The sequence below is a fragment of the Pleurodeles waltl genome, chromosome 8, assembly GCF_031143425.1.
Source record: "Pleurodeles waltl isolate 20211129_DDA chromosome 8, aPleWal1.hap1.20221129, whole genome shotgun sequence".
Lineage (NCBI taxonomy): Eukaryota > Metazoa > Chordata > Amphibia > Caudata > Salamandridae > Pleurodeles > Pleurodeles waltl.
This window is the reverse complement of record NC_090447.1, coordinates 562,292,770-562,311,959: the sequence shown is the minus strand read 5'-3', so window position 1 is coordinate 562,311,959 and position 19,190 is coordinate 562,292,770. Positions and strand designations below refer to the sequence as shown.

At 41.1% G+C, this 19,190-nt stretch overlaps 1 protein-coding gene across 4 annotated transcripts in view; it reads right to left on the bottom strand.

Moving 5' to 3' along the window:
* PNPLA4 (patatin like phospholipase domain containing 4) overlaps positions 1-19,190 on the bottom strand; it is a 318,980-nt gene that overhangs the window by 76,956 nt on the left and 222,834 nt on the right. For 3 of the 4 annotated variants that reach the window (XM_069204620.1, XM_069204619.1, XM_069204622.1), the window contains one exon: positions 1,727-1,792. The exons of the other annotated variant lie outside the window; for it this stretch is intronic. In XM_069204620.1, the coding sequence (XP_069060721.1) occupies positions 1,727-1,792 (66 nt within the window). The remainder of the gene's footprint in view (positions 1-1,726; positions 1,793-19,190) is intronic. 4 annotated transcript variants of the gene reach the window in all.

Below are 19,190 nucleotides of genomic sequence, written 5' to 3'. Positions count from 1 at the left end.
GGGGGTAGATCCTTCTCCTACCTTGCACCCAAAACCTGGAACGCCCTCACAACCCACCTTCGCAAGACCCACAACCTACTTCTTTTCAGGAAGGGCCTCAAAACCTGGCTTTTCGAACAATGAACCTCCCAGCCCCTTTCCCTCACCCCCCCCCCCAGCGCCTTGAGACCCTCACGGGTGAGTAGCGCGCTTTATAATTCTCTTTGATTGATATATATAGATCTACCTCTATATATATATATATATCTATCTACATAGATATATTTATAGATATATCCATGTAGATAGATATATCTATAGATATATACATGTACATAGATATATCCATGTACATAGATATATATATATATATAGATCTATATATAGATCTATTTTTTTAGTTGTTGTAAGGTTTCCCTGGGTGCCAAAATGGGCGACCCCCTGTCATTTTATTTTATTTTTTATTTTTGTATTTTATTTTTTGGGGGAAAAAAAATAATTTCCCCTGGGGGGGGGGGGGGGGGGGGGGGGTGGACCTACCTTTTTTTAAAATAATAAATAAAAATAAAAAATATGCCCTACGATATGTGCTGCGATTGGGGGCCAGGAAACACCTTCAGGAAGGCCTCGTAAGAAAGGGGAGACTCTCCCCTTTCTTACGAGGCCTTCCCGAACGTGGGGAAGGCCGTTTTCCCCATTGAAGCAGGAAGCGGCCGCAAGGCTGCTTCCTGCTTTGATGGGGAAAACACCTTTGAAACGTCAGCGCGCCTCGCGGCGCGCTGACGTCACAAAGGGGCGGGTGGGAGACACGGAAGCTTCCGTGTCTCCCCGGGAAAGGTAAAAAAAATCATTGGGTGCAACGCACCCGAGGATTTATTAATACCCTTCCTGGTGTCGGCCACTGGTCGTGACCCGCACCAGGGAGACGCCCGCACCGAAAAGGTTAAAAGGCCAACAGAGAGAGAAAGTGGTTGATGTGAATGACAAATGACTGGAGAAAATGGCTTGAAAGGAAACATGAGAAAACCATAAATGAGAATCATGCTAAACATAATCTGTGCCTGTCAACAATCACGTTGGTAGGATACATTAAAAAGATCTGCACACACAGAAACAAAGCATTCTGAAAATGATAATGGACAAAATAAACTTCGACATTGCAAATGCAGATAAAAGAAACAAGAGTTAACTGAGCAGGCAATAAGGTGTTATGGGATAAAGGAGGTCAAGAGCAGCATGATCCACAACCCTAGGGCCTTGACAGCTGGGATCCCCATGGATGGTACCGTCATCATATTTTTAAAGAAGCAATCTAGACAATCCACTGGGGCTCAATATGGAGTTGAAGGAAAAACAAACCTAACCCTATTACAGTGATCCACTCCCGTCTTCACTCACAGCCAAGGTGCCCTCATGGCAGTATCTCAAGAGTGTAATTCACGGAGAACTAAAAAATGGACCATACCCAACTGTCAAAGTTTTGAGACTTTTAATGGTGAACTGAATGCCACCCAACTTCACGACTGCCAAATGCTCCCACAAAACAAATTCCGACAAACTGGTTCTCTGATAAACTGTTCAGTCCTTTGGCAAGGTGCCTCTAATCGTACCTGATCCGATCTTTGTCGAAAAACCTGAGCTTGCCATTGGTAACATTTTTAATGTGCAATACTTTTTAACCAGCTTTATGTACTCCTAAACTATCCTCAAAAACATTAAAAGGACTACAATAGAACTTGAAAGTTACCTCTCCTTTATACTCTACAGCTCTCATCCCTGCATATATTGGGACATAACTGCTTGCAAGGAGGACCTGCAACATTGAAAAAAGTAAATGGTACAATCAAAATGAATGCATGGTCAGCATACAAATCAATGAACAGCCGAAGACAATAAAACACTTTTTAAACAGAACAAAGAAAAGCAAAACAGAAAAAGAGAAAAACAAACGAGTCATAAATAATGGGTGAAGGAAATGTTCACACTTTGTGGAGACCAAAGCAACAAACCATGAATTGTCAAAGGCCACCTTTAAACAATTTCCACATAAATTCTAAATTATTTTAGAAACATATTGCGTTTTAGTTTTTGATCTATAGTTTAGACACAAACAGAACTCTTTGATTTTCAGTGAGCATTACAAGATGGCCTGACTACTACACTTAGTATACTTAGCTTCAAGTCACGATTCATAACATGTGTTTTTGTTCTATGATGCTCTCAGTGGTTAAAGGTCATTAATGAGATAAGGAAGCTACCAAAGCTGCTAAAGTTAGCAATAAGGTAGTTCCCTAGAAGAAAGCATATACATTAAGATTGACCCAGAAAATAAAAATAAATAAACATTTAGCTGGTTTTTTGATCTGCCGTTATTAAATAAAATAAATCTAATATGTGATGTTTTCATGTAGCATTTGACTCATGCTGCTCCACCCTAGCCATTCCGACACATATTTCCCAAATACCAACTAAAACAAGGTAAGTAAGAAGCAATTTATTTGCACTGATCTCCTTCTACCATAGGTTTATGAAATCTCCTCTACCGAATTTTGAGAATTCAATTTCTCAATGTATATACTAAGTCAACAGCCATGGAAGAAGAAGGCCAAGTTACTTTACTGTAATCCTAGTTCTCTTCCATAGGGAATCCTCATCAAAGCACTGAATGTTCCCGCCTTTGTGCGGGGACCCAGGAGCACACAACAATGTTAACACAAAAACATACATAAATTTAGACATACATGCAGCCTACACTATTTAAATTTTATTTTTATTTATGATTTGGAACTCAACTGAGGTCCACATAAAAAGGGGAACAACAAAAGAGAAAAAGACAAAAAGAGGAAGAAAAATTTGTATTACAGCCAAACAAAAAATCAAATTTACCCTTTACATCTAGCTGAAAACCATATAAAAGTTAATAGTATAAATAAGCCAAGAATCAAAATTACTATTTATACTTTACAACCAATCAGGTACAAAAAAATAAAATTAAAAGATATATACAATAAAATATTACATCAAAATCCTATGTCATGGGTACCGACTTTGTGTATACACACTCAATGAAACTCGTATTCAAAAGAGGTAAGAATACCGGACTGTCGGAAGACAGAACCGCGTTAACCATAGTATTGGTGGTATAAACCTATGCAAAAATAGCATTTTCACAATTCAATCTTGCGCTTTATCAAAAGGGGCCTGCTTTCTTCAGTTCCACATATTAAATCATAGTAATATTATTATTATTATGAACAAGTTAAAAAAAAAACAGTGATCCTATTAATTTATTTAACCAAGCCACCTGACTAGCCCTCCTACACAAATCTCTTAAAATAAGTTTAAAATACATTTGAAAAAATTAAATATTTGAAAACAAAATCTTTCATTCGGAGGATCATACAGGGCTTGGAAAAACTGAGACACTGACAACAGAGAGAGCTGAAGACAAATTGGTTTTAACCATTTACGCAGAAAAGGGGCAAGAGAAGGGCAAACAAATAATACATGACGTAAATCTTGAGATTCTGCCGGACAAAAGGTACACTCCTTTGCGGTACCATACCATTTTGCTAGTAAGGTGTTCAAAGGGAGCAATCCCTGTCAAAGCAGTGACCAAAAGCGCCTAACGCTATGAGGGATTTTCCAAATGAGATACAGTTGTGATTTTTTTATTACTAGAGTGTTAAATATGTTCGCAAAGGAGCTTTTTTTTTTTACAGCTCTCCAAGTCTTGGCGGAAGCTCAGGGTCCACGAAGCGTTCTTCAAAATCGCCCTCAAGTGCAATGGGGAAAATTCTAGGACTTGCCTACAATCTAGCTCCAACCTTTCCAGAGCAATGGAAAAATTCTTACAAAAGGCGAATTTAGCCTTACTGTTATCTAAAAAGAGCTCTTTCTTTAAAAGTGATCTTATAGTGTTTTCTTCGCTCTTTAAAATTGAGGTGGCCAATCGTATAACCCCGCTAATCCTTGAGCATACGCGGTTAGCGGGGGTTATACGATTGGCCACCTCAATTTTATACTATATTAAATAAATTAAATAAAAATTGTATTAATTATACTAAAAGTGTACAAAATGTCTACTTTTCATTAAGTTTTCCTTTAATAGCTATCAAAAGACTCCAGCATTTTTGTTAATAAGAAAAACAAGAGACAAAGTGAAATATTATCCTTTCTTAAAGAGAAAACTGCAATGAAATGCTAAGACATTTTTAGCCAATAGCTTCTATCCAAATTAACATAGTAAATCAAATAATTGGCACTATGCCTTAAGGCCTCCAGGACCGTCTGTATTTCACCATGCCTCAGAGGTGGGAGTGAGGTGACAGTTAGGTAACAGTTAGGTCAGTACTTTTTTACAGTGATTTGAAGAATCAAATGTTGTATGTGAGGTTTGTCCGGGGAGGTGGGAGGGTTGCTTATCATTTTGATGAGGATTCACCTGGAAGAGAACTAGGATTCCAGGGAATCCTCATCAATAGTGATAATCAATGAATAGATTAGAAGCTCATCTCATACCCCTGCAGATGAAGCAAGAGTAAGCAAAAGCAGTTGATCTCTTTATTTAAACAAGTTTCGCAAGGAGGCCTGTCTCACTTAGGTGTCTGTTTCTGAATCAAAACAGTAGTGTCTTCGTGAAAGTATGTACCGATAACAACGTCACAGCTTTGCAGATTTTGGACATGAGGACATTTTTCAGAAGAGCTTTTGTTGCTGCCTTCCTCCTAGTAGAGTGGGCTTTGGGCCTGGCAGTCCAATGCTTATTAGCCAACTGGTAGGTAAACACATTGCAGGAAACTATCCATCTGGAGATAGGTTGTTTGAAAGCAGCAATGCCTGTTCTCATTGGTCCATAGTTCACAAATAAATGATCAGACTGTCTAATGTCTTTTGTTTTATTTAGATTTTAGATCTAAAGAGTGTAGAGCTCTTACCGTTAATGTGGATGGTTTGGGAAAGAACCTAGGGAGTGAGATAGTCTGGTTAATATGAAAAACAGAAACAACTTTGGGAAGGAAGCTAGGGTGGGTTCTCATTACTACCCTATTATCATGGAACACTGTGTATGGCAGTTTGGCACAGAGAGCCTGAATTTTGATAACTCTGCGTGCTGAGGTAATAGCGACAAGAAAAGCTGTTTTCCCTGTAATATGTTGTAGAGAGGACTTATTTATAGGTTCAAAAGGTGGACCCATGTGTTTCCAAAGTACCACATTCGGTTCCCAGGGGGAGAAGGTGAACAAACAGAATAGAAAACTTTCTTAAGCTCTCTAGAAAATCTTTAACAACAGGCATTTCAAAACATGTTTGAGAAATCGATTTTCGATAAGTAGTTATAGATGCAAGATGTGCCTCTATCAACAAAAAACGCAAACCTGATTTTGCTAGATGGAGGAGGTAAGGTATATGACCTCCTGCTGCCCCAGAAGTGGATGGATTTCATTATGGATGCAACACATATAAAATCCTTTCCATTTAAATGAATATGAACGCCTTGTTGATGGTCTTTTGGACACTTTGAGAATGTTCATGCATTCCTGTGAAAGACCTAGATGACCATATTGCAGGAATTCAGGAGCCATGCTGTCAAGCTCAGCGAGGGAAGGTTGGGCTGTAGTATCTTCCCTCCGAGCTCGTGGAGGAGATCCGGTCTGCATGACAATCTTATGTGTGGTCTCTCTGACAGATGCAGTAGGTCCATTTACCACCACTGACAAGGCCATGCTGGGACTTTCAGGATCATTCTGGTCCTGGCTTTATAGAATTTGTTGATGACCTTCAGTGTAAGAGGAATGGGGGGGAACGCATACAGAAAGCTTCTGGACCAGTTTATCAAAAGGGCATTCCCCTTTGTCCCTGGTTGGTAAAACTTGGATGCGAAGTCTAGGCATTTTTTATTTGCTTCGTCTTTGTCTGCAAACAGGTCTATTTGTGGTTGCCCCCATTCCTGAAAAATAGCTTGAATGACGTCGTCGTTTAGAACCCAGTCATGATCCCCTGTATAGGTGCGCCTTAGAGAGTCCACTTGGGTGTTCAGGGATCCTGGTTGGTGAACAGCCGATATTGTCAAGGCGCTGGCTAGTAGCCATTTCCAGAAGGCTTGTACCTCCAGCGATCGAGGTCATGAGGGAGTCCCTTCTTGTTTGTTCAGGAAATACATTGTGATCGTATTATCTGTTTGAATGAGCAGGGAGTTCATTTGTATGAAAGGATAGCGGGATTTCAGCGTTAGATGGAATGCTCTTAGTTCCAGTATCTTTTTGTGATAAAGTTGTTCTTTGTCCGACCACAAGCCCTAAACTTGTAGAGGCCCCATTTGAGCCTCCCAAACCTGAAGGGAAGCGTCTATGATTAGAGTTTGTGTAGACAGGTCCTTCTGAAAAGGTACTCTTATCCGCAATGTTGGCTCTGCATCCACCAGTGGAGTGATTGTTTGACTTCCAGTGTGAGGACTATCTTGTTGTCCCATTGGTTGGAATACTGAGGCCACTGATCTTCCAGAGCTTGTTGTAGAAGCCTCATGTGCAGCCTGGCATTGGGAACAATAAAGATGCAAGAAGCTGATTTAAGGCTGAAAAGTGATAACTTGTATTGGTAGCTCTTGGATGCCACTCCAAAGCGCAGAAACATCCGATGTTTTCTTGCAAATGGAATGTGGAAGTATGCATCCTGAAGGTCTAAGGAGCACATTCAGTCCCTTTGATGGAGCTGGTGCTAAATTTGGTGAAAGGCAAGCATCCTGAATTTTTCTTTGTGGATGAACTTATCAGGAGCTGTAGGTCTAGGATTGATTGGTATTCTTGAGTCGGCCCCTTTTTCTGGACTACAAAATAGCGTGAATAATTTCCAGCACCTCATTGTGAGAATGGAACTTCTTCTATCGCTTCTTTTTGAAGAAAAGTGCCTACTTCTTTTTGCAACAAGACTTGTAGATGACAGGATGTTGTTTTTGGTGGCACTACTAGGGGAGGAAATTAGAACCTAAGTAAGTAACCATTTTGAACAAAGTTCAAAACCCATTTGTCATTTGTTATAGTGTGCCACTCTTCTATGTGCTTGACAATGCTTCCCCCCACCGGAGCAGGAGACATAGAAGAGGAAAGCCATGGTTCATTGCTTTGTCTGTGCTCTGGACGAAGAAGCGGAGGGTCGGGAAGTGCTTCTTCTTCCCGGACGTCAAGGATAGTGAGGTGAGCAGGTATGAAGTAGCTGTTGTGGTTCCCAGTAAACGGTTTGAACCCTCTGTTGATAATGACGTTGGTCATAAGGCCTGTTTCGATGCCTGAATTCTTTTGAGCTTCTGGAGCCCCACTGCGTTGAGTGTGTCTACCTCTGCTTTTATTCTGGCCAATTTGTCATTGGCATGTGTGCCAAAGAGGGACGATACAGTGAAGGGAAGATTCAATATTCTTTGCTGTGCTTCAGGATTTAGCCCAGTAAGTCTGAGCCATGAAAAACGCCTTGTTGTGATGCCATGAGAATAGCTGTGCGCAGAGAGGTCAGAGGCATCAGCTGCAGCACTAATTATTTGGTTTGCCACTAGGCTTTCTTCCTTTAAGATTTCCTGGAAATCTTGTCTATCCTCCTTTGGCAGTTTTTGATTAAATCTGGACACGGAGTCCCACAATGACCTATCATATCTCCCTAGTAGTGCACCTTCATGAACGATGTTGAGGTGCTACACATTTTCTTCCCAATTGAATCAAACTGTTTACTGTCATTATCTGGTGGAGGTGTAGAGGATGGCACAGTGGCATGGGTCTTTTTAGCAGCTGCTACAATAACCAAATCTGGAGGAAGATCAGATCGGAGGAAAGGGGGTCCTGATCAGGTGCTCTGTACTTTTTTTTGAAGTCTCGATGGTGCAGTATGTACAGAAGCTGAAGTGAGAAAAATCTGAATGGCAGGCTCCGGAAGTCCCAGGACCAGAGGAAGAAGTGGTATGGAGGTAGATCTGTGATGGAGCGACTCAAAAATTACAGACGATGTAGGCTCCGCTGATGAGCACATCATTGAATGTAACTAGGTTGTCCACAGGGGAGACTCTTGCCAGAGGGAAGTTGAATGAGACCTTCTATGCGCAGAGCTGGATGTTGATCTGTGAGATTGTGGTCTTTTGCTTGGTGCCCTGTGCTTGTGTGGACTCTTAGATCTGTGTGGATTAATAAGAACAGGTGATGGCATACATGCAGGCATAGGTGTATGCCTAGATGGTGAGTAGACACGGAGATTGTGCTGTAGACATATCTGCCAGTGGGGCAGTCTCTGTATGTATAGATATGATCTCTGAGGAAAGAGATCTACTTCTCGACGCCGTGAATCTTGGCTGTGGTGTTGATCTGGGTCTGGCTTGTGGACATCGTATCAACGTCAATAATGGTTGGCGTTGGGTGTCTTTTGACGTCGATATTGGAACCTCAGCAGGCGTGTCGACGTTGGGTAATGTGGAGTAAAGCTTGACATCGAGTCCTGTTGCTGTGACGTCCAACTCCTGTGTGGCGTCCTATGTGTCGACGGTGAAACTTTCACCGACCATCTACTTTACGTCAGCGGGGCTTTTGTAGAGTGCCTTAATGGTTACTTCTCCACTGTCAGTCTTGTTGACGCAGAAGGGAAGCAAGCAGATAGGGATTTCCGTTGCTGCAAATCTCCTACCTATTGACTGTGATAATGGACGTCATTTCTCCCTTAATCTTTCTCTGTTTCTGAGAAGAGGGCTCTTTAAAGAAGTTTTTTGACCCCCTAAAGCCACTTGCAGGTCTTACCTTTCCTCTCTCTTGGCGCTCATGAAATCTACTCTTTTCTCTGTCTTCAGGAGTCCTTTTAAAAAATATTTACAGTGGTAACATGTCTCATGTTATGAGAAGCTGGTAAGCAGGCAATGCAGAGTTTGGATCAGAAATTGCCACCTCCCACTCACAGGAGAGGCATTTTTGAAAAATAGATGGCATTTTGTGACTGATAGAAACATTTTTCTGACTCAAAAGTATTTTTAAGTAAATTGTGTAGTTGAAAACGTTGAATAAAGTCACAAGCTTCTTGCTTTGTTAGTAATTTTTTCATATTTAGGATCCTCTCTCTAAAGGAGCCGGAAAAAAGAACTGTTACCTAACTGTAACTCCAAACTCACCTCTGAGGCATGGTTGGATACTGGCGGTCTTAAAGGCACAGTGCCATTTATTTGATTTACTATGTTAATTTGGATACAGCCTGTTGGCTAAAAATTTCTTTGCACTTCATTGCAGTTTTCTAATCAATAAAGGATAAGTTTGCACTTTATGTCTCATTGTTTCTGATTTACAGAAATGCTGGAGTCTTTTTTTAAAGTAATTAAAGGAAAACTTAATGAAAATTAGACATTGTTTTCCCTTTTTAGTAAAGGCTGCATGTATGTGCAGGGATGTGGAATTCCTATCGCCCGACGCCCGGGACATCTTGTTTGGGGTCAAGGACAACAACTTTTTATGTTTACTTTGTCCTTGGGACAAGTAGGCCCAACCCTCTGCAGCACAAACCCTTTGGCTGCCTGTTTACAGAGAGTGGAACTCTCTACAGTTGAGGTAATGTGTTTCCAAAAGATAATGCTCTTCGAACTTGTATTTATGGTTCATTATTTGAAAGCCTTCATTATTAGGGTGAGTGCTGTAAATAAATGTTTTACGGTCACACTTCACTACTGACGTTGGTTCCAGTACAAAAAAAAAAACGTGTATACACATGTTTGGAAAGTTTAGGCTATGAGGCTAAGTATAATGCTCCCAGAATGCTCTCTGATTAGATGCAAATGAAGTGTCATTTAGTAAAATGTGTTGATGCATGCTAGTATTTCCCAAAAATATTTCTAATGGAAAATCAGTGTAACCATTTTCAACACGATTATGAGAAGCATGAAAATAAACAAACACTGACAAAGCCAACTGATCTGACATATTTTTATAAGTCTTTTAGTTTCATCAATGTGTGTCTTGTTTTGACATGGCTTTTGTAACACTTTGTTGTTGTGGGAGCTACCAGGCCCTCAACATTGTAACAAACACTGGCAAAAAAAAAAAAAAACGTTTTTGAACTCTAAAAGCACACGTTGCCACCAGTGGCATAACAAAGGCCCCGCAGCTGCCCTCCAGGGGGCCCCTTCAGCACAGCACCTGCCCTGAGTGAGTCTGGAGAGGGGGCTCCTCCATGTTCTTTGCAAAGGGGCACCCTCCAGTTTCGTTACGTCACTGATTGCCACTGTAGTTCCTGACACTGAACAAAACTACTTTGTGTGCCAATATGCTCCTTGTGGAAGAGCAGAATGCGATCACTCACAGTAAAGCCAGCCGAAAGAGAGAGAAATAGAAGTTTAATGAAAACAAAATGTCTTTGTTAACACCAGACCTAATTAGGGACCAAGACCCACATGTAGGTAGCTTTTTGCATGTCACAAACAGCGACTTTCGCTGTTTGCGACGTGCAAAAAGCACATTGCGATGCACAAACCCAGTTTTGCGATTCGGTAACCTGGTTACCGAATCACAAAACGGGTTTGCGACTCTCAATTAGGAAGGGGTGTTCCCTTCCTAATTGCGACTCGCACTGCAATGTAGGATTGTTTTGTGACCGCGAACGCGGGCGCAAACCAATCGCAGTTTGCACCCATTTCAAATGGCTGCTAACACTTTCGCAAAAGGGAAGGGGTCCCATGGGACCCCTTCCCCATTGTGAATGTCACTGTAAACAATGAAACAAAAGCGTTTCATTTTTCGTTTTTGTAATGCATCTCGTTTTCCTTTAAGAAAAACGGGCTGCATTACAAAAAAAATGAAAACTGCTTTATTAAAAACCAGTCACAGACATGGTGGTCTGCTGACTTCAGCAGGCCACCATCCCTGTGAGGGCCGCCATTCGCAAGGGGGTCGCAAATTGCGACCCACCTCATGATTATTCATGAGGTGGGCATTTGTGAAGCCCTTGCGAATCACAGATGATGTCAGGGACACCATCCTACATTCGGATTTGCGACTCGCAAATTGCGAGTCGCTCTGACTCGCAATTTGCAGGTCGCAAATCTGAACCTACCTACATGTGGCCCCAAATTCTTAAAGAAAGTCACAAAAGTGCACCCATGGTATATGTCGTACCCCTATAAAATATTTGTGAACTGTATTTTAGCATGGGTAAATACGCATGTGTAGATTTGCTCATGTGAAAATCTATTGAGCATTTGCAAGTTCATTTTCCCTCCAGCCACTTTCTTCCCAACCCTGGAAGAAGTTCTAATTCTGCCATTGTCAGGAGTAAATGTCCAACCTTTCTTATTATGGGAAAATATTAGAGAGAAGCTGGTGAAAATCTTTAAAACATGCAGGTTATTAGGTTTGCAGACTCAAAGGCATTCCAGTCCTGGAACTATTGCTTACTGCTTCCTCCAGCCCCAGTATGCAGATCTGCAGAAAGGTGGCAAAATAAGGAAATTGCTACAGTAGGGATTGAAACTGCAAGTATTCAAGCCCTACTATGGTAGTAGCCCTGGCATAATCAGAGAGGCTATTATCAGAGCTCTTACATAATGAGATTGCTGCCATAATTTGTCGCCACACTACATGGCAACAAAGGGACAAGTAGATCTTTTTACAGGACAAGTAGATTTGAGAAGCAACCTGTCCCCTGGACAAGTAGATATTGTAATAAATTCCACACCCCTGTATGTGTAAAATCATGTATACTTTTCTGGTAAAATTATACAGACAATTTTATGTTCTACATACATATATATCCATTTCTTGTCTTGCTTCCCTAAAAGTATTTGCTGTGATAAAAAACTAATTTCGAGTTCAATAGTTGGGTAACAAGAGTCAACACGTGATTTGGAGTCTCTTGGATTTATCATTTGTTAAATGTACAAGTATCCGAGATGAGGTACTGATAACAATGCTAACATAAAGACAGTTGAATATGGATTTTTCCTTGACACCCTTTATATATTTGTTCTCTTATCTAATGAAAGTGTGATTATAAAAACTAGCATGATTATGCAATGACAATTGCATCATCACTAACATCACCAGTTGCTTCACCATTTGCTTTACTTACCTACCTTGCCAAATTTATCATTCAATATTTCTTCAATAGCAACTGATAAATTCATCCCTTAACCCTCCTCTAACACTATAACCTAATTGGATTTAACAGTAAGGATGAAATAATTGTCTCACTTCAATAACAGATGGTTCATTATTGTCCGGAAGCTGGTGCTAAGAATTGGAACAGAAAGTGAGAGTCTCATAAAGAGTTCAGCTGCATGTTCCCCATACATGCAACTGTATGCAAAAAATAGCTTCTCCCAAAGAGAAATTAGAAATGTATCATATGAGTGATTTTCCTAGTGAGAATAACAGTGATGCACTGGCAAAAATGCTCTCTTTGAGAATATTGGTAAAAACCAAAGTAAATTGTATGGAAAAAATCAATCTGGACTAAGGAGTTTGTATGCACACCTCGGAAACTGGAAATTATTCACTCAGTTGGTAATGGTGGAACACAGTGAGAGGGGTTCTGTCCTAACCAAGGCCAACGTGTTAAGGAAAGGAGCCAAAACAACACTGTCACTATGATGGACACAGTGTGTTTGCAACACGTCAAATTCAATTTGCGGATCACATGTTGCTTTTCTGAAATTCGTGTTCCAGGGAAAATGTATGCACTATGTTGATGATATAGGGGCTGGTGAGAGAAACAGACGATTATAACAGATCTACAACTGGTAATTCTACTGTTTCATAGTTTAAAGAAAACGTCAGAGAGCGTAAGGGAGTGTTTTTGTATCAACGATGGGATTCTTCCGAAATGCCATTTGAAACAGAATGTCATTGCATTAATAAAATACAATTAAAATACTTTTGGATAAGAAATTAGGGTGTGTTTTCTACCTAGCCACAAATGATTAGCATACTGGTGGCAACACAGTAATATTCTAAATATACTGGCTAAATATTAAAGAATTTTAACCCCCAGAGAAGTAAAATTAGTAACTCCAAAATTACAAAGATAAAAAGTATAAGGTGCTGGCTCTTCAGAGATTATTTTATTATTAGGTCCTTCCCATTTAAATACCAAATACCATGACCAGTAATTTACATGGTGAGACAAAACAAGATTAACAATGGGACATGTGTGTGAGTGGGGTGTAAGGGTGCTCCACAGACGAGTAACATAACTGCCATTTCAGGTATGTCTGCTACATACAGAACCGCATACCTGCTCAGTTGTCACAAAAGGAGAGCAGTTGCCCATAATCTGCTCCCACTACCTCATCTAATTAGGAGTAAATTCAATAAATATAATGGTGAAAATGGGTTTTCAGGTTTTTGAAGGTAACTCATACTAGTGGCCTAGAGACAGTGTTAAGTGACCTCTACAACTGTAGGAGATTTTTCAAGTTCAAAGATCAAGATTGTGACTTGAAGATGGAATTAAGAGTGCTGGCACCCACGTGTACAGGGCTGGGATGTTAGTACCATTTTTGTTTCTAGGCTGGGTGTGGTCATAAACACTGATATCAGGCAATCGAGCTGGGTGGCAAGTATATGGGCCTAATTTAATTCTTGGTGGTAAGGATACTCTTTCAAAACCAAGACGGAGTAGCCTCACTGCAAGAATGAGGTCCGCCTGCTGTATTTAAATGCAGGTGACCCTTCGGGTTAATCACAGCCGACACTACTCTGTGTCCGCCGTGATTATCCCCCTCTGACGGCCTTTGGGAGCTAAGGCCACTGGAGAACTGACTACATCCACCAAATCAATGTGGGTGGGCGGGCATGAAGTCATTTTTAGGTCGAGCGCACAAGCGATTTGACCTGTTGTAAGTATTGTGGGCTTTTAACCATGCCCATCACAATTTATGTGACAAGAAACGTCCAGTTATGAATTTACAATGCCAATAGCTCTAAGTCAAGCAAATACAAGACCTATTGTATTGCAAATGTTTGTTTAATGTTTCTTACCGCTGGGTAAAACCTGGTGGTAAGGAAGAGTAAAAACATCTTAATGCTCCCCCCACAAAGGGAGAAGCTTCCCAAGGCAAGGGGAACACTCTTTGTTCAGATTACTGTTTGTTACAGGGCTGCTTCATTGCAATGTAGCTCTGTAACAAACAGTAAAATGTACAGACAAGAACGGCTGTGATGGAGGTTTCCACGACCCAATTTAATTCTTTGCAGTAAGGATATTCCATTGCAAATGCGATCCTCCCGCCACAATTAAATGTAGGCAGACCTTCGTGTTAATTGCAGCGGAGCCTACTCTATCTCCATCGTAATTAACCCATTCGATGGCACTGAGGAGCAAAGGTCATCAGAAATAAAGACTACATGTCGCCCACCCAATTTGGATGAGCGGACATCGAATCATTTTTTTACTATTTCTACCAGAAGGTAAAACCTGTCAGTAAGAAAGAATAAAAATATTTTAATGCTCCCCCACCATGGGATGTGCCTCCCAAGGAGAGGGGAACATTACTTTTTTTCTTTACAAAAAGAAAAATCCTGTTTTCAGATTTTCTTTTTGAAAAGATAAAAAACATTGAGGTTTATTACAGGGCTCCGTCCTTCTGACAGATCCCTGTAAGAAACAGTAAAATGCACTGACAAGAACCATCGTGACGTTGGTTTCTGCCAAAGCCTTTATAAATGACCACCTTCTACGTGGTCATTCATAAATCTGGCAGGCAGTAGTATTCACAGCCTGGTGGACGTAAAGTCTTACACCAGGCCAACGGTGAATACTCCATCTGCCAAAATATTAACCTGGCTCTGTGTCTTTTGACAAATGAGGTAAACAGTGACATAAGAATCGCAACATTCTAATGAAAAAAATCATAGAAAATGGTTTTTCCATAGTGATCCAAACCCTAATAGCTCAATGGCAAAAATCAGGTTAACTACTCAGAGATGTTGCCCTCTTCTACTGCTGTGAAGAGCATGACTGAGGATCAGCTGTATGCTACATCAAAAGTTGGCCAGCACAGGATAAATAAACCTATCCAAGTTGACCACGGATTTTTGGGAGGCACTGCAGGAAGAAGGACTTATCAATCGCATGACAAGCTCCCCTCGAGTTTTTTCCAACTAACTAGACAACTGACACTTAGCACATGAACAATTTCAGTAAATGGACTGTAACAGAGAGTCCAAGGCCACAATTATTACTGACATTATCTGGGGCTGAGACAGTGCTTATAAGCAGTGTGCCCTTGACAACATGTCTGTCAGAAACATAGCCAGAAAAGTTACTTGCCCTAAGTGTTTACAAATATATACATAAAACATATTCTATGCAGTGCCCTGCTCATATGTATACAAGAGACAATGGTACACTATCCACGGCATAAGACTGTGTTTAGCCAGTAGTGCGTAGCAGAAAGCATGCAACAGCTTTTCCAAATGTACACAAACTGAGAAGACTCCAGCAACCTCAAGGAGTGCTTAGAAAAGTGCAGAGTAGATATTATGCCATTGCTCATCATAAAAGATCATTGCCTTTTTGGAGCCTTCAGATCACAAGCTGCTTCTTTTATTTTTGTATTTACATTTCCACTATAAATAATCGTATAAACATGAAACATTATGTAACATATTTCCAGTATAAAGACAATGAGTCCCCAAAAAATGGGAAAGGTTGTCGTCCTACCCCAGTGCATGGTTAATCGTCATTAAGTTGTGCCCATCGAGACCAAATCTGTAAATATTTAGACGGGCAGCCTTTAGCTTTGTACACGGTTTCCTCCACAAGAGAGCATCTATCCATGCCTCCTCTACCTCACCTGGGGAAATGGGGGTATGCTTCACCAGTGCTTAGTAACGTAATGCTTTGTATTCAAGAAGCCCAGATCAGCCGGTAGACGAGCACTGTGGCTACCTTACCATCCATCCACAATTCCCTGCATAGCCACCTTGGGCTCCAATGGAAACTTAGGGACCAGGGCACTTTCAAGATGTGAGTGTATAATAGGCAAGTATGTGGTAATGCTGTGCAAGAATGTGCCCCTTCACTATTGCAAACCAGAAGGCGGCTAATAGGACTCTTTACATCTGCCACAACCTGGAGGGGTGATAGTAGACATAATGTAAATAGTTAAACTGAATGAGTCTGAGTCTGGCTGGAATGCTCTTCATTCCATTATTGTCCACAGCACCCAGGTCAACTTTTCTCTGAGATGCATGAAGGGATCAGGGGAGTTGATGATTAGAGATCTACAAGTGTGTGATATATTCTATGTCCCACATTGCTCCATTGTGATCTTTGGCCCTAGAGCACAAGGCCTTTCTTGATGGCCATCTGTCATGTATCCTTCTTTAAATTTGGGTGTGGTGACATCTGTTAGGTCACTTCCTAAATTCACAAGGGAAATAACGCAACTTCAAAAAAATATTAGTGTTATCTGAGGTAAAAAGTATTGACCTGTTTTATGAGAACAATATTATGAGACTAACACGTACTCACTGCATTAGTAATGAGATTTGCTGGCTCTCCTAAATCAAACAGTGTTACCGGAGGCAGAGCTCAAGAGGTGTCCTTGTATCTAGAAGTGACGTGGTCTTCAGACTCAATGCATAAAATGTTTATTTTTAACATTTCATAGAGCAACAACTGTTTCTCCCACATTAAGGCCTTCACAGTGAACTCATGGATAGCTAACTCATTGCCATTTTCTATCTCTGTGAATGTAACAAACTAAGAAAATAAACATTTGGAATTATTTTCTTTAAAAGGTGTGAACAAGTGCTGGAACAATCTAATTACCAAGTGCTGGAAGTGAAATAATACACAAAAAGAATGTATGTACTGAAAAAAGTAAAAGAAGCTTCCATTACAGGAATACAAGTAAATAATCATATACTGTTCTTATGAAGACAGACAATTTCTGCATCAAACACACAAAAGGTGAGGGGAGGATAGTTTGCAATAAGCTTAACCACTGGGAATCGCTCAGGGTAATATTCCAACCCATAGATATTTAGTCTACCATGCCATCTCAGTTTGGACCCAACCATATACAAAGCAGTCTTGACTCTGGTCCAACAGGAACAGTTCAGCCTGATATGCCAAGCCAGGTCCTCCCCGAATCAGAACACAAGCAACTCAAGACCAGTTTTGCCCTGATTGGAGCTCTTCAGTCGGTCCCAAGTTGGTCCCAGTGGCACTACTGAGAGTGTTTGGATAGACAAATGAGTAAGGGACTGGATTGGAATTCATGGACAGATATAGGGAGAAATCACTGATTGATGATGACTGAATAGGAGTTTACTAGGGAATGGCTTGATTAATTTTTTTAGTGCTTGCTTAGATTACCGAGTGAGCACATGAATGGGTGTAAACAGGTTACATACGTTTTTAAAGATTGATACCTCATACAGCACCACTAATAGCATTTTTTTTTTACATGGCAGTAATAACCAACATTATAGCAGTGCAAGCTCTGCACTAGGAGAGGGCACCCTCTTGACAAGAATAGTCTGGATGCGAAGAACTACCAGAATTATGCCAGTACAAGCATTGCACCATGGGTATCTACCTGCAAAATTTCAAGATTTACAACCGTTATACAGGCGTCTGCCCATCAAGCAAGAGCGCCAACCATGTCAGTCAAGTATTTGCACCATTATGAATGCCCATTATTGACTCATCACTGATTAATCCTTAATGCAAGTTCTATTTTACACCCTCACTCATCAATCAAACCTGCATGATGGAAAATGGGTTATTGAGAAGGGCAGGTAAGTATTTACACTTAGCAATTGGCCACTAAACTCCACTTAGATCCAGTTAGGTCTCAATAAATTAAACCCAGCTCAACCCTTGGTAGCTTAGCAATGAGCGACAAGGCTTAACGTAGGAGACAAAGTGTAAAACATTTAAAAATCACAAAACAGCAAATAAGTAAAACACAAAACACAATAAAAATCCAACACCAATTTATAAAAATAGATTATACTTTTATCTATAAAATGACACCGAAACGATTAAAATCAGATAAGGGGACCCGGAGATATGAATTTTTTAAGAATTAATGCCTTTTAGTGCTTAGAAATAAATAGCGCTAATCTTGTCATCTGGTCACACCTCGACCGGGGCAAAGTCAACGTTTGAGGCCGACCGCGATGGAGCCCTGCTCGGCTACAGCTCACGGGAGGCCTCGGTCAAAAGTTTACCTTCAGACTTAATCATTTTCTCAAAGATTTTCTTCAGCAGGACCTTTTCTGAAGATTTTCTTCAGTCGGGTTCTTGCGACCTCTTGGAACTCTTCCTTGGATACGCGTTGCAGGAGTCCTAGGTGGAGATTTTTACCTTTGGACTTAGTCAATTGTTTGAGGTGAAAATCCTTCGACCGGGGCAAACCTAAATCTTGATCCGATGTCCTCTTTGATACACTGCCTGGGAGGTACCGGTCAACTTTCTACGATTGGACTTAGTCACTTTTTCAGAGATTTTCTTCATTGGGACGAACCTGCAAGTCAGGCCAGGTCGCAGTTGAGGCAAGCCTGCTAGAGTTGCCGTAGCGGGTCGGTCCCTTTATGGAGCTTTTTTCTGAAAGTTCTCCAAACTTCTGGATCTTCTTCCAGATGTTCTTTTGAGGTCCACAGCTCACCCCAAGGCCCCAGAAGCTCTGAGATGCTCCTTGAGGATGCGGACTACAACTCTCAGAATGCAACTGGCGCAAACTCTAAAACGGCCACTGGACAGTGGTCAGCTGGTCAGTTTCTTCAGGAGTTGGTGCACGGGACTCTGGTTAGCAATTTGCACCCGTAGCAAACAGAGAGTCCTTCCTTGAACCAGTTGAAGCCAGGCAAAGTCCTTCTTGTGGTGCAGCCCAAGTGTGCCGCTGGAGCAGTCCTCCTGGGTGCAGTGTCCAGGTGCAGATCAGGGGTCCAACAGGGCAGTCCTTCTTCTGTAGTTCTTCCTTGTTGGAATATGGCAGGGATCTGAGGTGTGGCTGCAGCTCTGCCAGTTTTATCCTTGCTCCTGGGTGAAAAACAGAGGGGTCCTGGTTCTCCAATCAGGTGCAGGGTCCTTCCACCTGTGATGCCAACTTCCTGGGAAGTGTGGCAACAATCAATCACAGGGAGCTAAATTCTTCAAAAATCCATCATGACTGAAAGCGATTTCTGTAGGTTACATCTGGCTGAGCCCGCCCACTGGCGTGGCTAAAAATCTTAAACACACCCTTCTCC